The 15,471-nt window shown below is 47.1% G+C and overlaps 3 protein-coding genes across 3 annotated transcripts; 1 reads left to right on the forward strand and 2 right to left on the reverse strand.

Moving 5' to 3' along the window:
* Positions 1-849: 849 nt before the first annotated feature.
* On the reverse strand, positions 850-4,274 carry FDXACB1 (ferredoxin-fold anticodon binding domain containing 1). The gene is made up of 5 exons (XM_070952385.1): positions 3,926-4,274; positions 3,643-3,799; positions 3,016-3,219; positions 2,324-2,482; positions 850-2,021 (listed from the first exon to the last, which is right to left on the reverse strand). Exons 1-5 carry the CDS (start codon positions 4,113-4,115, stop codon positions 893-895), a joined length of 1,839 nt encoding a protein of 612 aa, XP_070808486.1. The 5' UTR covers positions 4,116-4,274; the 3' UTR covers positions 850-892.
* A 2,445-nt stretch (positions 4,275-6,719) lies between these two features.
* Positions 6,720-10,926, forward strand: CFAP68 (cilia and flagella associated protein 68). The gene is made up of 4 exons (XM_070952249.1): positions 6,720-6,779; positions 8,348-8,605; positions 9,493-9,559; positions 10,748-10,926. Exons 1-4 carry the CDS (start codon positions 6,720-6,722, stop codon positions 10,924-10,926), a joined length of 564 nt encoding a protein of 187 aa, XP_070808350.1.
* A 278-nt stretch (positions 10,927-11,204) lies between these two features.
* Positions 11,205-14,470, reverse strand: CRYAB (crystallin alpha B). The gene is made up of 3 exons (XM_070952248.1): positions 14,203-14,470; positions 12,590-12,712; positions 11,205-11,563 (listed from the first exon to the last, which is right to left on the reverse strand). Exons 1-3 carry the CDS (start codon positions 14,398-14,400, stop codon positions 11,360-11,362), a joined length of 525 nt encoding a protein of 174 aa, XP_070808349.1. The 5' UTR covers positions 14,401-14,470; the 3' UTR covers positions 11,205-11,359.
* Positions 14,471-15,471: the final 1,001 nt, after the last annotated feature.

The following is a 15,471-nucleotide window of genomic DNA, read 5'->3' on the forward strand; positions in this document are numbered from 1 at the left end:
GTGGGCAATGGGGTGTAATTGCAAAGGACGGAAGGATGTGATTGCTGCAGATGTGATTGCTTTTTTGTAGAGACGATGCTTGCTATGCTCATATATAGCTCATGCTTGGTGCATATGAGAGCATAGGCACCAAAGACAAATTCCTTCCATATTCCATTCCATTATTCTATTCTATTTCATTATTCTATTCCATTCTATTCTAATTCTATTCCATTCCATTCCATTCCATTCCATTCCATTCCATTCCATTCTATTCCATTCCATTATTCTATTCTATTCTATTCTAATTCTATTCCATTCCATTATTCCATTCCATTCCATTATTCTATTTTATTCTATTCCATTCCATTCCCTTCCATTCTATTCTAATTCTATTCCATTATTCTATTCTATTCTATTCCATTCCATTATTCTATTCTATTCTATTCTATTCTATTCTATTCTATTCCATTCCATTATTCTATTCTATTCTAATTCTATTCCATTCCATTATTCCATTCCATTCCATTATTCTATTTTATTCTATTCCATTCCATTCCCTTCCATTCTATTCTATGCAGCTGTGCTATTCTATTCTATTCTATTCTATTCTATTCTATTCTATTCTATTCTATTCTATTCTATTCTATTCTATTCTATTCTATTCTATTCCATTCCATTCCATTCCATTCCCTTCTATTCTATGCAGCTGTGCTGTTCAATCTAATAAATTGAATAAGTAAATAAATAACTGCCTGTCGGGGAAACTGTTTTATCGTTTTATTTTATTTAAATTCCAGCTCTCTTATTTATATAAACAACTCGAGGCGGCCAAGACATCCAACACACCTCCCTCGTCCTCTCCCTTTTTCACCCGCACCACCAGCCCTGCCAAGTTCTCCTCCTGGTCCTCCTACCTAACCACCACCCGGAGACAACGCTGCAGTTCTTCCCTCAGCGCCATCTGCATGGCCGCCGCCTGGGGGCGAGCGAGCGCTTTGTCGCAAGACTGGTATGTGAGCCTGTAGCACAGGCTGATGGCGTGTGCTGCGCCCGGGTGCCGAAAACGGTCAAGCAGCTGGACAGACGCAACCGTGTCCAAAGACGCACGCCTGGCAATGGCGTGAAGCTGGATTTCATGGAATGTTTCTGCCTCTGGAAGCCAGAAGCTGATGTCGTGCACGTACGTCGGCGGGTGGAGGGAAAAGCTCTGGAAAACGCCTAAACGGCCCCCAAAAAACTGGCTCGCAAAACGCTCGTCCGAAGTCCAAAGCATCCGCCAGTCAGAAATGCCACACGCGCACATCGCCAGAAGATCGAGGTTCAAAGAAACGCAAACCATGTTTTGATTAACGCTTGAAGGTTGCCACCGAACGGTGCTTATTGTTCCGACGCGAAATTCTTTGGGGCCGGAATCCAAGCCCTGGCAGCTCAGAGTCACAGCGTATTTTGGGTTGAGCAGAAACGGTTCGGAAGAAGGTAGGAAGGGATTCTGCTGACAGGGGCTTTCTGTCTCCTGGTTCAGAGAGTCCAACTTAACATTGGATGATCGCAGTAAAGAATTCAATGTGCCTCTGAGGCTTTCCATCAGGAGCTGTGAGTCTTCTACGTCTTCCTTAACTGCGCAGATAAAGAGAGCCTCGTGAAAAATGGGAGGCACGTGAACAGAAATTTTACATTTTTTAAAAGCCAGTCCACTCAGGGCCAACAAACTCTGAGGGGAAAAACCCCTCTGCTTTACAATAGAATGAAGAAAAACCAACAGGGAAGGCCGAAGGTAATATTGTCCTAAGGTCCAACTCAAATCCTGGTCCTCATCAGTTCCGGTGTCACTTTTAGAAGCCACAGACTTAATTTCAGGGCGACTCTTGGCAACAGGAACCATCCAAATGGCGTCCGATGAAGGAGAAGCAGAACCATCTTTGAATACTAAGGGAAATGAAGAATTCGTCTTCTGAACTGCGAACGATCTGCCGAGGCCATCAATTAGTTTTTCATTTATGGTTCTCACAGGATGATTCGAATTAATACTTAAATAGTTCCTAGTTCAGATTATGAAAATATTAGAAAAAAAAGAAGTATTAAACAGGGCAAGCCACTAACCTCAGATGTTGTACTTCCAAAAACAATAAATTATTGATGGAGCAGTAAATGTGAATGTGTTACGATTTTTAGCCCATTCCTTAGTATTATTCGAGTTTCTCAGATGTCAGTCCAAAAGACATCTGGATACCAAGGGGAAATGTAGACCCCCCTTAAATGTTCCATTTAAGAGCATATCAGCCAAGGTGATTACATTATGCAGAGATCAGACTCAAAAGGATCTGGAAATTTTGCTGCATACCTGTTTATCTTATCTAGGAACACCTGTGGAATTTGGCAGGACATTGATTCGCCTTCCAGCTCCACTTTGCAAATTGAAGGTTGAGAATGCAGAAATGGCACACTCCGGGTGAATATGTGATTTAGGGCGCCTTCTATGCAGAAAGATTTATCCTGATTCCTAGGAAGAAAGCAGATTAAGTATGGAGGCAGAAGAATCAGTGCTTTTCGTTTGTACAATTAGCTGAACCAATTGAAAACAAACCAATGGAATCCAAAATACAGAAGGTTAACGTTGAGCTGGCTGAAGCACCAGGCAAGATTCATACTGAAAGGTGTCAACAGAACAATATTTGTGAGACAAAGGAGCTGTTGTCCAACATTTACAGAAATAATTCAGTTAAGGAAGTCTGTATAGCTCTGATTATTCCCCAAATTTGTATAGAGTTTTACTAGAAATTTAATCTATTCCTTCAACAAATTTGCCCCCACAAAGGCCTGAGAACCAACAGAGTCATAATTTTTTTCTGCTAGAGGTGATAGAAATTTAAATATGGGACATATTAGTTTTATAAGGAATAAATTCTGTATGTGCAGTTTTCACCCACAGAATTTGCACTATGCTTCCCAAAAGAGACAGGAGCACTTAGTAATAAGGCCCTTTCTTGTGCAACATCCAAGATGGCACCTGGAATAGGGTCAACCATAGCTTACCTGTAGCCTGTACATTTATATCCACTGACATCTCTGATATTAAATGGCTCGATGCCACTCAAGATGAATCCTGCTTCTGCTGCCATCTCCACAACTTGCCAGCTGTTGTGCCACTCACGCACCGGCTGGTCTGCAGGGGTGCCCCCTTGTCCTTTGCAAAGTGCCACGTGGACGTCTCCTTTCTCTGCCAGAATATCTGCACAGCTGGAACAACGAAAAAAAGAGGGGTGTCATTGCCACGCAGCTAATGTAGCAAGCTGTCCTTCTCAGAATTTTTTTTTAAAAGAAAAAGGAAAAACAGCTCCAAAGGCGTCGTTTCAGCAAACTTCTGAAATATTGTTTTGCATAAAAATCTTTGCTGTTGGAGGTGCATACAGGGATAGCAAGACCAAGAACCAAAGTCATAGAAATCCTCAATTATATTTCCTCTGCCGATACCATGTCCTATCCAGCAGCTCTTTGCACAATGCTTTTAAGAGTAACAAAGATATGCCTGTTTAGAAGATCAAAAGGTAGCTATATCTTCTTGACATCTTATATTTTGAGGCTTCTATTGCAAACATAATGGTCTTGAAACAGACACACTTATGGAAGCAGAAAAAGGTATGCAGCCTTGCCTTGTCTCACCTGCAGAAAAACCTGGCAAGAAGCTCCCTGTTCTTTTTTATTCCAGCCTTTTTTCCACAATGGGGGAAATTGAAATAAATACGATCAAAATTCCTCATAGCCGGCAAGAAGTATTCCTTCAGTTTTGTGCAGTTGACAGAAAAGTAGACTTCAGCACCTGGATCATTAAAAGAACAATAACGCAGTTTAACAGGGTTCCCCCCCCCCCAAATAAACAAAATATAAGGACAACAAAAATGCAACAACAACAACAACAATACTGCTTCCCCCACACCTCGTTTACCTTTGTCTCTCAGAAACTGTATGTTGGATTTGGTGAAAGCTTGCTCAGATATAGACTCTTCACTACCATAGCAGGTTGCAATAATATGAGTGTCACCACCTCTCTCTTTGTACAGATGGACCGAGAAGGAAAAGTTTCCTTCCCCAACCAGGAGGAAACGTGCTTGTTGATGCTGCATGGAGGAAAACATTCACCGTCAAAAGCCAGAGTCCGGACTGCAGAAGACTTCAGGGGATTCTGCTCCTTTAGTCTGTTGCTTCTGAGGCAATTGGCCGAATCATTTTTGGAATAGGAAATGAGGAGATGCGAGTTGTCAAATTCACCAGATCCCTGGTTCTATAACAGAGAAGCAACCAAGCATCGCTCAGCGCCAGCCAGGATAGACAAATAGCTTGCAAAGTGGGAAAGCCGTGCCCCAAATCTTGCAGGAAGCACCTCAGGGCTCCTGCTGGATTAGAGAAAGATCTTGGTCCTCTGGCAAATCTACCTCCAAGGATGCTGCAGGAGTGAAACCAAGGAGGTAAAATGTCACAGTTCGGGTTGCTTTTGCACAAAGAAGCAATAGGTGGAAAATTTGATCAAAAGGAAATCCAGCCTGGAACTAAGGAGGAATTTCCTGAGAGCGAGAACTATTAATCAAGGGAACAGCTTGCTTCCCAGAATTATGGTTGCTCCATCGCTGGAGGTTTTCAAGGGAGAAAAAAAAAACTGGACAATTATTTATCCAGGATATATGAGGCCTCCTGCCTTGGGCACGGGGGTGGGGGGCTGGACTAGATGACCTCCAAGGTCCCTTTGCAGCCCTATCAGCCTACGATTTCATTCCACTGCTTTCTTTCAAATCACACCTCAGGGGTGTTTATATATTATATTATTTGTAATATATTATTGTAATATGTTACATTATTGTAATATATTATATTTCTTTTCTTATCCCTAGCAAAGGACAGGCTGACCCCTGGCTGGGGATGATGGGTACGGTAGTATTAGCAGCTAGTCTTATTTTTATCCCCCTTCCCAAATTCCCTTCTGAGCAACTTATAAAACAAATTCACGGGGTGGGGAAAAAAAGGATAAAAATACTGCAAAAACTATCCCAAACTTCCCCTGCTCGCTTCCTCCTCCTCCTCCTCCTCCCCCCCACCTTCTTCCCAGCCCCGCCCCTCCGGAAAGGGCTCCGAAAGCGCGGTCGAGCGTTTTGCGCGTCACTTCCGGCGCGGTCGAGCGTTTCGCGCGTCACTTCTTCCTGCCGCGCGGCTTCTGCGGTTGCCATAGGAACGACTCCCTCGCTCCCGCCCCGCCCCGTTTCGGACTTTCCGAGGCTTTTCTTGGGCGGCGGGGGCGTCTTCGGCAGGTGGGAATCGAGTGGGGGGGGGCAGGGGGGGCCAATTATTTCTTTTATTGCAGCTGTTAGGGTTGTTTTCGTGGTCGGTGGGGAGGAGGGGGGGTCACTTTTGGGAAGGGTTGAGGCGGTAGCCTGGTGGGTGGAGCCTCCATGTTCAGGAGCAGTCTATCGTCTCTCTCGTTTGTTTGTTTTTTTCTTTTAATTTTTTTTTCTTTTTTTTCTTTTTTGGACAATGCATTTCGAGGGCTGCCTGGCTGGAGAGGAGAGTCAAAGCCTACTGAGCTCAATACGGGTCACCGGTGGAAGAAAAAAAAATGACATTTAAAAAAAACAAAAAACGAGGGGGGGAGGGGCGGAAGTCTGAAAGCTAGGCAAGGCATGGCTTGTTTATTCAAAAAAAAAAGGAAGGAGGGAGAGAAGGAAAGAAATAAAGGAATAAAGAAGGGGATAAGGGAGGGAGGAAAGAAAAGAGAAGGGACAGAGGGAGCGAGAGAGGGAAAGAGAAAAGAAAGAAAGAGAAGGAAGGAAGGAAATAAAGAAGGAGGGAATGAGGGAGGGAAAGAAGGAAGGAAAGAGAAAGAAAAGGAAGGAAAAAGAGAAAGAAAAGGAAAAGAAGGAAAAATAGAAAGAAGGAGATGAGGGAACAAGGGAGGGAGGGAAAGAAGGAAGGAAAGAAAAAAGAAAAGGAAAGAAAAGGAAAAGGAAAAGAAGGAAAAATAGAAAGAAGGAGATGAGGGAACAAGGGAGGGAGGGAAAGAAGGAAGGAAAGAGAAAGAAGGAAGGAAAGAGAGAAAAAGGAAGGAAGGAAGGTAGAAAGAGAAGGAATAAGGGAGGAGGGAACAAGGAAGGGAGGGAAAGAAGGAAGGAAAGAGAAAGAAGGAAGGGAAGAGTGAGAGAAAGAAAAAGAAAGGAAGGAAAGAAAGAGAAGGATGGAAGGAAGAAAGAAAGAAAGAAAACAAGAGAAAGGCAACAAGACTTAAAGTAACTTTATTATCACTTTAAATGTACACTTAATCGGCATACATTAAAATGAAATTTCATTGCATGCAGCTCTCAAAGGCTCACCACCTCCAATATACCCCTACATAAACATGACCAACAAATGAAATAAATAAATTTAAAAAACAACAACATGAAGATGCAGCAGAAAAGAAACCGGGACCTAGTCATGCCAGGCTGGTGGGCAAAGGGGCCAAAGCTCTTAGTGCCCACCTCCCTTGGCAAGATGCAGTTTGGGACAGTGACTTCAGACTTCCCCAATGATCAGGAGATTACATCACAAACTAAGCAAATTAGAGGGGTTTTTTGGGGGGCTGGCTGCCCCAGGTCCCCACCCCAGCAAAGCCCTTGGCATTTTAAAAATCCATCGGTAGCTTTCGCACCCAGGTTACTGAGGTGTTCCATTTTTCTGAGATCTTCCAATTGAGAAACGGAAAAAGTAGCAAGAAAATGTGGAGTTTGGACGAGAGCAGTAGTTCCAATATCACTACTACGACTTCGAACTCCGAGGTATTTCCGGCTGCCGAGCGTCCAGATTTCTCACCATTCCAGGTTGAAACGTTGGGAAAAAATTCCTTTTTCCCCCTTTAATTATTCTCTTGACCATCTGCTTGCTACTCTGGATTAAAATTACTCCCAAAGGAACTGACATTGCAGAGGGGAGAAATACAGATAGTCGCCCTGACTTACGACGGTTCATTTAGTGACCGAAGTTCCAGGGGCACTGAAAAACGTGACTTACGGCCATTTTTCAAAGTTACATCCTCTGCAGCTTCCTCCATGATCACGTGATCAAAATTTTGATGCTTAACAACCGACTCATATTTATGACGGTCGCAGTGTCACACGATCCCCCTTTTGTGACCTGACAAGCAAAGTCGATGGGGAAGCCAGATTCACTTAACGACCGGGGTTGCTATTTTGTCAACTGCGCTGCTTCACTTAACAACGGTGGCAAGAAAAGTCGTAAAATGGAGCCAAAAAAACCCCTCCCTTAACCAATGTCTCACTTAACGACAGAAATTTGGGGACCGTTAAGTCGAAAGGCGGCCTATACGTGCTGGTTGCCAAGCACCTGAATTTAGTAGAAGATCATGTGACTTGTTTGGTTGTAAATGCAAGGAGCAGTCATAAATAACTTTTGGGGGGGCATTGCTGTAACTTTGAACGGCTGTTAAATGAATCTATAAGTCAAGGGTAATTTGACTTGTTAACTTGACGTATCTTGACTGTAAGCCGCGTAACGGGGTGAGCTCCCGTTACTTGTTCCAGCTTCTGCCAACCTAGCAGTTGGAAAGCACGTAAAAAACGCAAGAAAAGATGTATTGTTTGTTTGTGTGTTTAAAAAATTAAAAAAAAACCTTTACTTAAAAAAAAAAACAAGTAGAAAAAACAGGGACCACCTTTGGTGGGAAGGGAACAGCGTTCCGTGCGCCTTTGGCGTTGAGTCATGCCGGCCACATGACCACGGAGACGTCTTCGGACAGCGCTGGCTCTTCGGCTTTGAAACGGAGATGAGCACCGCCCCCTAGAGTCGGGAACGATTAGCACCGTGATGGCGAAACTATGGCATGCATGCCACAGGTGGCACACGGAGTCATATCAGTGGGCACACGAGCATTGCCCTAGCTCAGCTGCAGCGCACATGCGCGCACAAGCCAACCGATTTTCGGGCCTTCCAGGCCCATCAGAAGTTGGCAAATGGGCCGTTTCCGGCTTCCGGAGGGCCTCCAGGGGCATGGGGAAGGCAGTTTTCGCCCTCCCCAGGCTTCTAGAAAGCCTCTGGAGCCTGGGGAGGCCGAAAAACAGAACTACCGGGCCCACCATGCCATCGTGTGCCAAAAACGGGAGGAGCACGTGGGGGGGTGGCACATGCATGCGTGGTGGGGGTAGAGCGCATTGAATTGTGGGTGTCACATGCGCGTGCTCGACCCTCCCGCACACACACCCCCCACTTTTGGCACGTGACAGCAAAAAGATTAGCCATCACTGGACTAGCACATACGTACATGCGAGGGGAACCTTTCGCTTTTTAAGTCAAGGACTGCTTGTAAGGGCGTTCTTGATTTGCTGTACAGCCCTTGGCCTGTTTTCCTGTCTCCATACAGGACATGTCCCTGTCGTGCTTCTTTAACCCTCTTCATGGCTGCTTGCTCCACGCGGACGGCCACGGGGAAGTGTGGACGGACTGGAACAGCACCTCCAAGTTCTTCCAGTATGGCTGGAGGTGCACCACCAACGAGGACATGTATGCCAACAAGACCCTCTTGGGAAACTGGAACGAGGAGCGTTACGACATCCAGAAAAGGAGGCAACTCAAACCTCTCCCTTCCCAGGTCAGGCTGTCCGTCCTTGGGACGGGATTTTGCTCGCTAGGGCGCCACAAAAAGGGCCGTTGCTAATGATCAAGGTAGCATTTGGGGCTTCTTATAATTATGGAGTCCTCATAGGGATGCGGTGGCTCAGTGGCTAAGAGTCCCTTTGGGGAGAAGGGCGGGATATAAATTCAATAAATAATAATAATAATAAGACGCCAACCTTGTCGATCGAAAGGTCAGCGGTTCGAATCAAGTGAAATCCAGCAGGTTCTGGCGAACCGGTAGCGGAAATTTTGAGCAGTTCAGAGAACCGGCAAATGCCACCTCTGGCTGGCCCCAGAGTGGGGAGGGAATGGAGATTTTGCAGTATCCTTCCCCTGGAGTGGGGAGGGAATGGGGATTTTGCAGTGTCCTTCCCCTGGAGTGGGGTGGGAGCGGAGATTTTGCAATATCCTATTCTATTCTATTCTATTCTATTCTTATTCTATTCTATTCTAATTTTCTAATTTTCTATTCTATTCTATTCTATTCTATTCTATTCTATTCTATTCTATTCTATTCTATTCTATTCTATTCTATTCTATTCTCTATTCTCTTCTTAATATTATTGTTTTGTCTTACTTTCTCTGTTCAGTTCCTGGGTTATTTTCCTTGTCTGCCACCCTGTGTGCCTATTTTTTTTGGCAGCAACCTAATTGAACCTAGCAAGGCCTGATTTCCGAGTTCAGGAATTCGGAGGTGATCACGTCACACTCCTCGTTTTCCTCTGTGCTGCCTAAAGCCCTGTTGGCCTCCGAGTCGCAGAGCTGCTTTGGGGAGAGGGTCCCCTCTCCTTGAAGGTTGGAGTGGAGGAAAAGGGCCTCCCGAATGAAGCCTGCACACTGATCCTCGACTTTCCCTTCCAGTACGCTCACTATTTCGAGGCCACCTACGCGTCAGACTATTCCAAGGAAAAGCCTCGCAGATTAAGAAGTAGGTGTACAAAACTTAACACGCAGGAAGAAAACACGCAGCCAAGAGAGCCAGGGCGTCTATATTTCATATATTTTATATATATATATTTTTCCCCCAAAAGATTCCTAGCAGGAGAGTTGAAATAAGACAGATATAAGCATCGGTAGCATGTGAGCTGAGAGATTTCAAGGGGTCTCAGATCAGAGTCGATATCCCAAGCAAAGACTTTGGGGGGGTGAGGGAGACCTCAAGTGCACCCCGCTACAATCAGTAAAACACACCCAGATGTGCAAGGGAGCCGTTGCTCCTCCCTCTTCCCAGCATTTTTTAAATAACATCTGCCCACCTCTGGACGATGCTTATGTACCGTGGACAGTCCTGCAACTGACGTCTCCTTTTAGCATCGGCTTTTCAACCCTTCTGAAACCCAGCCTTTGACTAGCCTTTCCTCCTTCATTCCCCATTCCAGTTAAGCCCCCTTCGAGAACCCAAATATTTGGGCTGGCATAAGGGTCCAGGTGTGATTTTCCAAAGCTGGGAAAGATAGAAAAGGAGGCAGCCAACTCCAGGCAGTCCTTGGCTTACAACCATTCGTTTAGAGACCGTTTGAAGTGAACGACGGCACTGAAAAAAGGGACTCAGGACGGTTTTTCACACCTACCGCCGTCCATAGTCACGTGATCCAAATGTGTACCCTTGGCAGCTGATTCGTATTTGCCGATTCACGTGACGGTCACGGGATGCCCTTCTGACAAAGCGAATTTTCAACGGGAAGCCAGATTTCCGTTTAACAACCGTGGGACTAATTTAACAAAATTGCGGTGATTCGCTTAACCACGGTGGCAAGAACGGTGGTAGAATGGAGCGAAACTCACTTAACACCTTACCAGCAGCCTCCCCTTTCGTTAGGGGGATTAATTAGGGCAGAGGTCTTCAAATTTGGCAGCTTGAAGACTTGTGGACTTCAACTCCCAGAATTCGGAGAATTCTGGGAGTAGAAGTCCACAAGTCTTCAAGCTGCCAAGTTTGAAGACCTCTGAGGTAGGGGGATCCCCTTTCGTTAGGAGAAGGCCAGGCCAGGGCTGCCTTGGGCTGTTGCAAAAGGAGCCCAGCGTGTGGATTAAGTGTTGCTACACACACACAAATACACACACACACACCCATGCTTTGCTTTCCTGCCTTTTCCCGTCCTCTCTATGCTCCTAGGGGTGACGCGAGAACCTCACTGGTTTCCCGGACACCAGCCTGAGCTGGAGCCCCCTCCGATCAAGCCCACCGCCCGCTCGTGCTACATGATCGATTACGAGCCTCCGCACGGCAGACCAACCTGCTCCTTGGTCGAAGTGAAGCCCAAGGAAGCAACGGAGACGCCGCCGAAGCAGTAGGCCGCTGCTCCAGGATCCCCTGGGGCTGGAAATCTCTGCCGGAGGGTCTCCTTGCCCCCCCCACCACCACCAAGATTAGAAGCTCGGTTGATGGGCAGCAGTTCCTAAAATAAAAGAAATTTCGCCCGCCAGGAGACTCCCCATAAGTTCGCGTTTCCATTCTGGTTCCTTCCTAGTTTTGTGTGTGACTCTCTTCGCAGTTCCACATCTGGATTAAACCCTCCCGTTCAGGACCGAGCCTTGGCTAAGGTTGCAGCTGGCCATGAAGATTCAAGGAAGAAGCTACCACCCCGTTTATTTGTTACTAAAGAAGCTCGCGTGCCTATCTTTGCACAGAGAAATAAATGAAGAAAAATCAATTTGCCGTTTCTGTCCTATGGAAAGGCTTTCTTTGGTATAAAAAAGGGGCCAGGGTCTCCGAGGGTCTCTCTCTCTATTTCCTCGGTCCTGGGAGGAGGGCCGATTTTTCTTCCCGCGTGACGGGGATGCTGCGCTCCGGAACTTGCTTGAGTTTCCTTGGTCCATTCACCGTCAGGACGCCATCCGAGGAGAGGGAGGAGGTGATGGTGAGGGGATCCACATCGGCTGGGATTTTGTACTTCCTGTTGAACTCGCGGGCGATGAAGCCGTGCTCGTCCTTTGGTGGTGGTGGGGAGGCAGAAAAGGCATTGCATGGTCAGTTTGGGAATCATCCTGTCTGTTTGGTCCAGTGGTGACTGTGGCGGTCTAGAAACCAGGAGACTGGGAGTTCTAGTTCCACTTTGGGCATGAAAGCCAGCTGGGTGACTTTGGGCCAATCACCTGGAGACAGTGAGTTCTAGTCCCACCTTAAGGAGAGGGACACCGGTTGAGTGACTTTGGCCCAATCACTGGGAGATGGTGAGTTCTAGTCCCGTGTTAGGCATGAAAGCCAGCTGGGTGACTTTGGGCCAATCACCTGGAGACAGTGAGTTCTAATCCCACCCTGAGAGGAAAACCGGTTGGATGACTTTGGGCCAATCACCTGGAGCCTGTTTGGTCCAGTGGTGAAAGTGGCGGTCTAGAAACCAGGAGACTGGGAGTTCTAGTTCCACTTTGGACATGAAAACCAGCTGGTTGACTTTGGGCCAAACACCTGGAGACTGTGAGTTCTAGTCCCGCGTTAGGCACGAAAGCCAGCTGGGTGACTTTTGGGCCAGTCCCTCTCCCTCTCTCAGCCCAACCCACCTCACAGAGGAAGGAGTATTGAGTATGTTCGCTGCTTTGAATCACTTATACAGTAATAAAGGCAGGATATAAATCTAATGAATAAATAGATGAAATAAGCAGCATCTTACTGTGGGAAAGCTCTTTGTTCAGCTTTCCAATTTATATTTCTGGGTACCGGGTTAAAAACAATCCTGTCCCTGAGAACTGGACAAGCCACCCCGAAACAGCCTGGGCAATTACTGATCTCGTGATTAACCTCATCTCTGATTGCCCCGATTATTCTTTTAAATGAAAGGATAAGACAATTAATTTGGCCTCCCTATATGCCTCGCTTTGTGATATCCTTCCAGGTGCAGCTTTGGTGGCCGTGTGGCCTCCGGAGTCGCTTCGGAGAGTGAGGTGGGCGACATATAAATGTAATCAATTTTCCCCTCCTGTTGCTGTGCCGAACGGGCTCATCCCCCAAAGGACCAACCTGGCGCTCCTCGTGCTTCCCCTGGACTTCAATCACGTCTCCCCAGACTTTGACCTTCAGCTCCTCGGGAGAAAAATGCTTCACGTCCAGGTTGACGGAAAACTTATCGTTCTCCAAACGCATCTGATGACAAACAGTTTGGGGTTGGGAAAGAAGATTTCGTATTTATCAGAAGTTGGGAAATTCCAGACCCAGAACGCTTTGGTGTGTTGGACACCTCGTTGCAAACTTTTGAGCCCAAGTTATGATAAAAAATACTTACCGTATGGCCTTGATGGCAAACCTATGGTACGCGTGCCACAGGTGGCACATGTAGCCATATCAGTGGCCACACCAACTCAGCACCGGCCAGCTGATTTTCAGGCTTTCTGGGCCCACCAGAAGTAGGGAAACAGGATGTTTCCTGCCTCCGGAGGGCCTGGTGGGTGGGTCGGCCTCCGAGGGGATGGGGAAGGCTGTTTTCACCCTCCCCAGATGCATAGAGAGAATCTGCAGCCAGGTGAGAGAGAAAAACGGGTCTACTGGGCCATCGCATGCCAGGAGCAGGGGAGAGGGGGTCATGCGTGCATGTGTGGGGCGGGGCGCATAGAATTATGGGTGTGGGCATGTACGCGACCCACCCACCCACCCCCGCCCTCCCGGCACACGATGGCAAAAAGGTTAGCCATCACTGCCGTATGGGAAGACAGGAGGCCCAAAATAAACGATGTGGGTCTTTGGACCCCTTGTAAAATTGGCAAAATTTGCACCTTGTGGAAGTTGCTGTGAATCTCTCTATTCCAGGGATCCCCAGACTTGGCAGCTTTAAGACTTGTGGACTTCAACTCCCAGAATTCTCCCGCCAGCATAGGAGTTAAAAGTCCACAAATCTTAAAGCTGCCGAGTTTGAAGACCTCTGCTCTATTCCCTCATTGGGTTGGTTTCGCAAATATGTTTAACAAGATCAGTTAAAAGATCAGGGCAAAAGGAGCAGATACATTCTCATGACATCGGAAACCTGGTTTGCTTAATCTTTAGCTCAGTTTTTTTGTATGTGGTTTTGCATCATGTGTGAACCGAGCATCTTTGGTTACTTACATCCTTAGTCCAAACCCAAAAAACAGTAACCCTTAACTTCCATGCTTTCTCCCATCATATTCCAGCCTTCCACTTCTTTAAAGGTTCTTGTTTTTCTAATTTATCCTCCCCCGCTTTAATTTTTTTCCCTTTATGAGGTCTGGTTTACTTGTTTATTTATTTAAAACATTTTATTTACAACGTTTATATAGCCACCCATCTTTCAACCCACCCTGGGCGGGTCCCAATCCAAGATTAAAAGACCTATAAAACCTCAAGGAAGCTCTAAAATTAACCCAGTCAAAACATTCACCCAATCTAAGATTGCAAGGAGCAAGCAAGGTATGACTTGTCCTTGGGAGGGGTGGGGTGGGGTAAATACCCATCCCTTTTAGCCGGTCGCATGGAAAGGAGCGATGCACTTGGGGGTTTTGTAAGCTCCTGGAACCAACACGAGCGAGTTGGAGCAGCTATATAAATATTCTTAATGTAATAAATATATAAACGGGCAGCAGGTGCCCTCTCCACGGGCATCTCTGGCATCGGCGCAAGGTTACCTCGGGGAGTCCACTGTCTATCCATCCAGCGTTCCTGAAGGTGAAGGGCCTCCCCAGGAAGGAGCCCAGGGGCCAGCTGCCCGCAAAGAGTTCGGATTCCATGAGGGGATCCCCAAAATGTTGGCTGAAGATGCGGCCGGACGAGGGGCCGGGGAAGAGCCGTCTGCGGAAGAAGGGGTGGTGGATGGTGACATCCATCTCCCCCAAGGAAGCAGCCGGTGGCAGTGCATACCGGCGAGCCGAGGGGCCCTGGCTTTATATGCTTCCCTGGTGCCAGGCTTTGCCCTGGCTAAATCCTCCCAACCCATGATGTCAGAGAGCCCCCCCCTGATCCTGCTTTTCTGCCTGCGTTGGCCGGCCATTGGCTGGGGGGGTGGGGAGCTGGCAGAGGCATCTCAGCGCCCGCATGGCGGACGGAAAAGAACACGGTGAAATTCTAGCTGGTCAGCAGAAACAGCTTCTCTTCCCCTCCTCTCCTGTCTCTGGAAAAGAAAAGAAAAGCTCAGACAGCGTGATCCGCATTCCTGCTTCTTTGGCTGCTGGCGCGAATCCTGCCTTGACTATCTTTGTCTCGGAAAGAGTGCAAGGAAGCTGGCATCAGGCTGGCATTCGGTCATCCGGCCCACAACAGCCTCCTCGTCCTCCTCTTGGGCTGAACCGGCCACGGGAAGGGACACAGGACCTCCCACCCTCCCTGGGGGAGTTGAGTCATCTTGGCCAGATGAATGGAAGGCCCGCCAAAGGTTGGAAGATGAGGTCACCACCGTAACACTTGAGGATGATGGCCATTGGGTTAGAGAGCGTAAGGCGGGGGGAGAGAGAAGAGAAAGGCAAGGAAGGGCATGGAGGGTCACACTCCAAATATCTAATCTCTGTTGTGAATGTCACGGCAAAAGGGTAAACAATCAATTTGTCTTGGGATGTTGCAAAGAGTTTTGATGGTAGTTTGAAGTTGGATTCAATGGATCCTTCCTTCCTTCCTTCCTTCCTTCCTTCCTTCCTTCCTTCCTTCCTTCCTTCTTTCCTTCCCTCCCTCCTTCCTTCCTTCCTTCATTTTCCCTTCCTTCCTTCTCCTTCCTTGCCTTCCTTTCCTTCCTTCCTTCTTTCTTTCTCCATCTTCCTTCCTTCCTTTCTTCATTTTCCCTTCCTTCCTTCTTCTTCCTTGCCTTCCTTTGTTTCCTTCCTTCCTTCCTTCTTTCCTTTCTTCCTTCTTTCCTTCTCCATTTTCCTTTCTTCCTTCATTTTCCCTTTCTTCCTTCTCCTTCCTTG

This window comes from Pituophis catenifer, unplaced genomic scaffold, assembly GCF_029215685.1.
Source record: "Pituophis catenifer annectens isolate HBS135680 unplaced genomic scaffold, rPitCat1.0.hap2 SCAF_12, whole genome shotgun sequence".
Classification (NCBI taxonomy): Eukaryota; Metazoa; Chordata; class Lepidosauria; order Squamata; family Colubridae; genus Pituophis; species Pituophis catenifer.

What these genes read in the sequence shown, in the direction of transcription:
- FDXACB1 (XM_070952385.1), bottom strand. Translation starts at nt 4,115, where the DNA reads ATGTTTTCCTCCATGCAGCATCAACAAGCACGTTTCCTCCTGGTTGGG. An exon ending in TATAAATGTACAGGCTACAG is followed by an intron (nt 2,483 to 3,015) that starts GTAAGCTATGGT and finishes CTTTCTTCCTAG; the next exon opens with GAATCAGGATAAATCTTTCT. An exon ending in TTCCTAGATAAGATAAACAG is followed by an intron (nt 2,022 to 2,323) that starts GTATGCAGCAAA and finishes AATCTGAACTAG; the next exon opens with GAACTATTTAAGTATTAATT.
- CFAP68 (XM_070952249.1), top strand. Translation starts at nt 6,720, where the DNA reads ATGTGGAGTTTGGACGAGAGCAGTAGTTCCAATATCACTACTACGACT. An exon ending in CTACGACTTCGAACTCCGAG is followed by an intron (nt 6,780 to 8,347) that starts GTATTTCCGGCT and finishes TTTGCTGTACAG; the next exon opens with CCCTTGGCCTGTTTTCCTGT. An exon ending in AAAGCCTCGCAGATTAAGAA is followed by an intron (nt 9,560 to 10,747) that starts GTAGGTGTACAA and finishes CTATGCTCCTAG; the next exon opens with GGGTGACGCGAGAACCTCAC.
- CRYAB (XM_070952248.1), bottom strand. Translation starts at nt 14,400, where the DNA reads ATGGATGTCACCATCCACCACCCCTTCTTCCGCAGACGGCTCTTCCCC. An exon ending in TAGACAGTGGACTCCCCGAG is followed by an intron (nt 12,713 to 14,202) that starts GTAACCTTGCGC and finishes GTTTGTCATCAG; the next exon opens with ATGCGTTTGGAGAACGATAA. An exon ending in GGAAGCACGAGGAGCGCCAG is followed by an intron (nt 11,564 to 12,589) that starts GTTGGTCCTTTG and finishes CCACCACCAAAG; the next exon opens with GACGAGCACGGCTTCATCGC.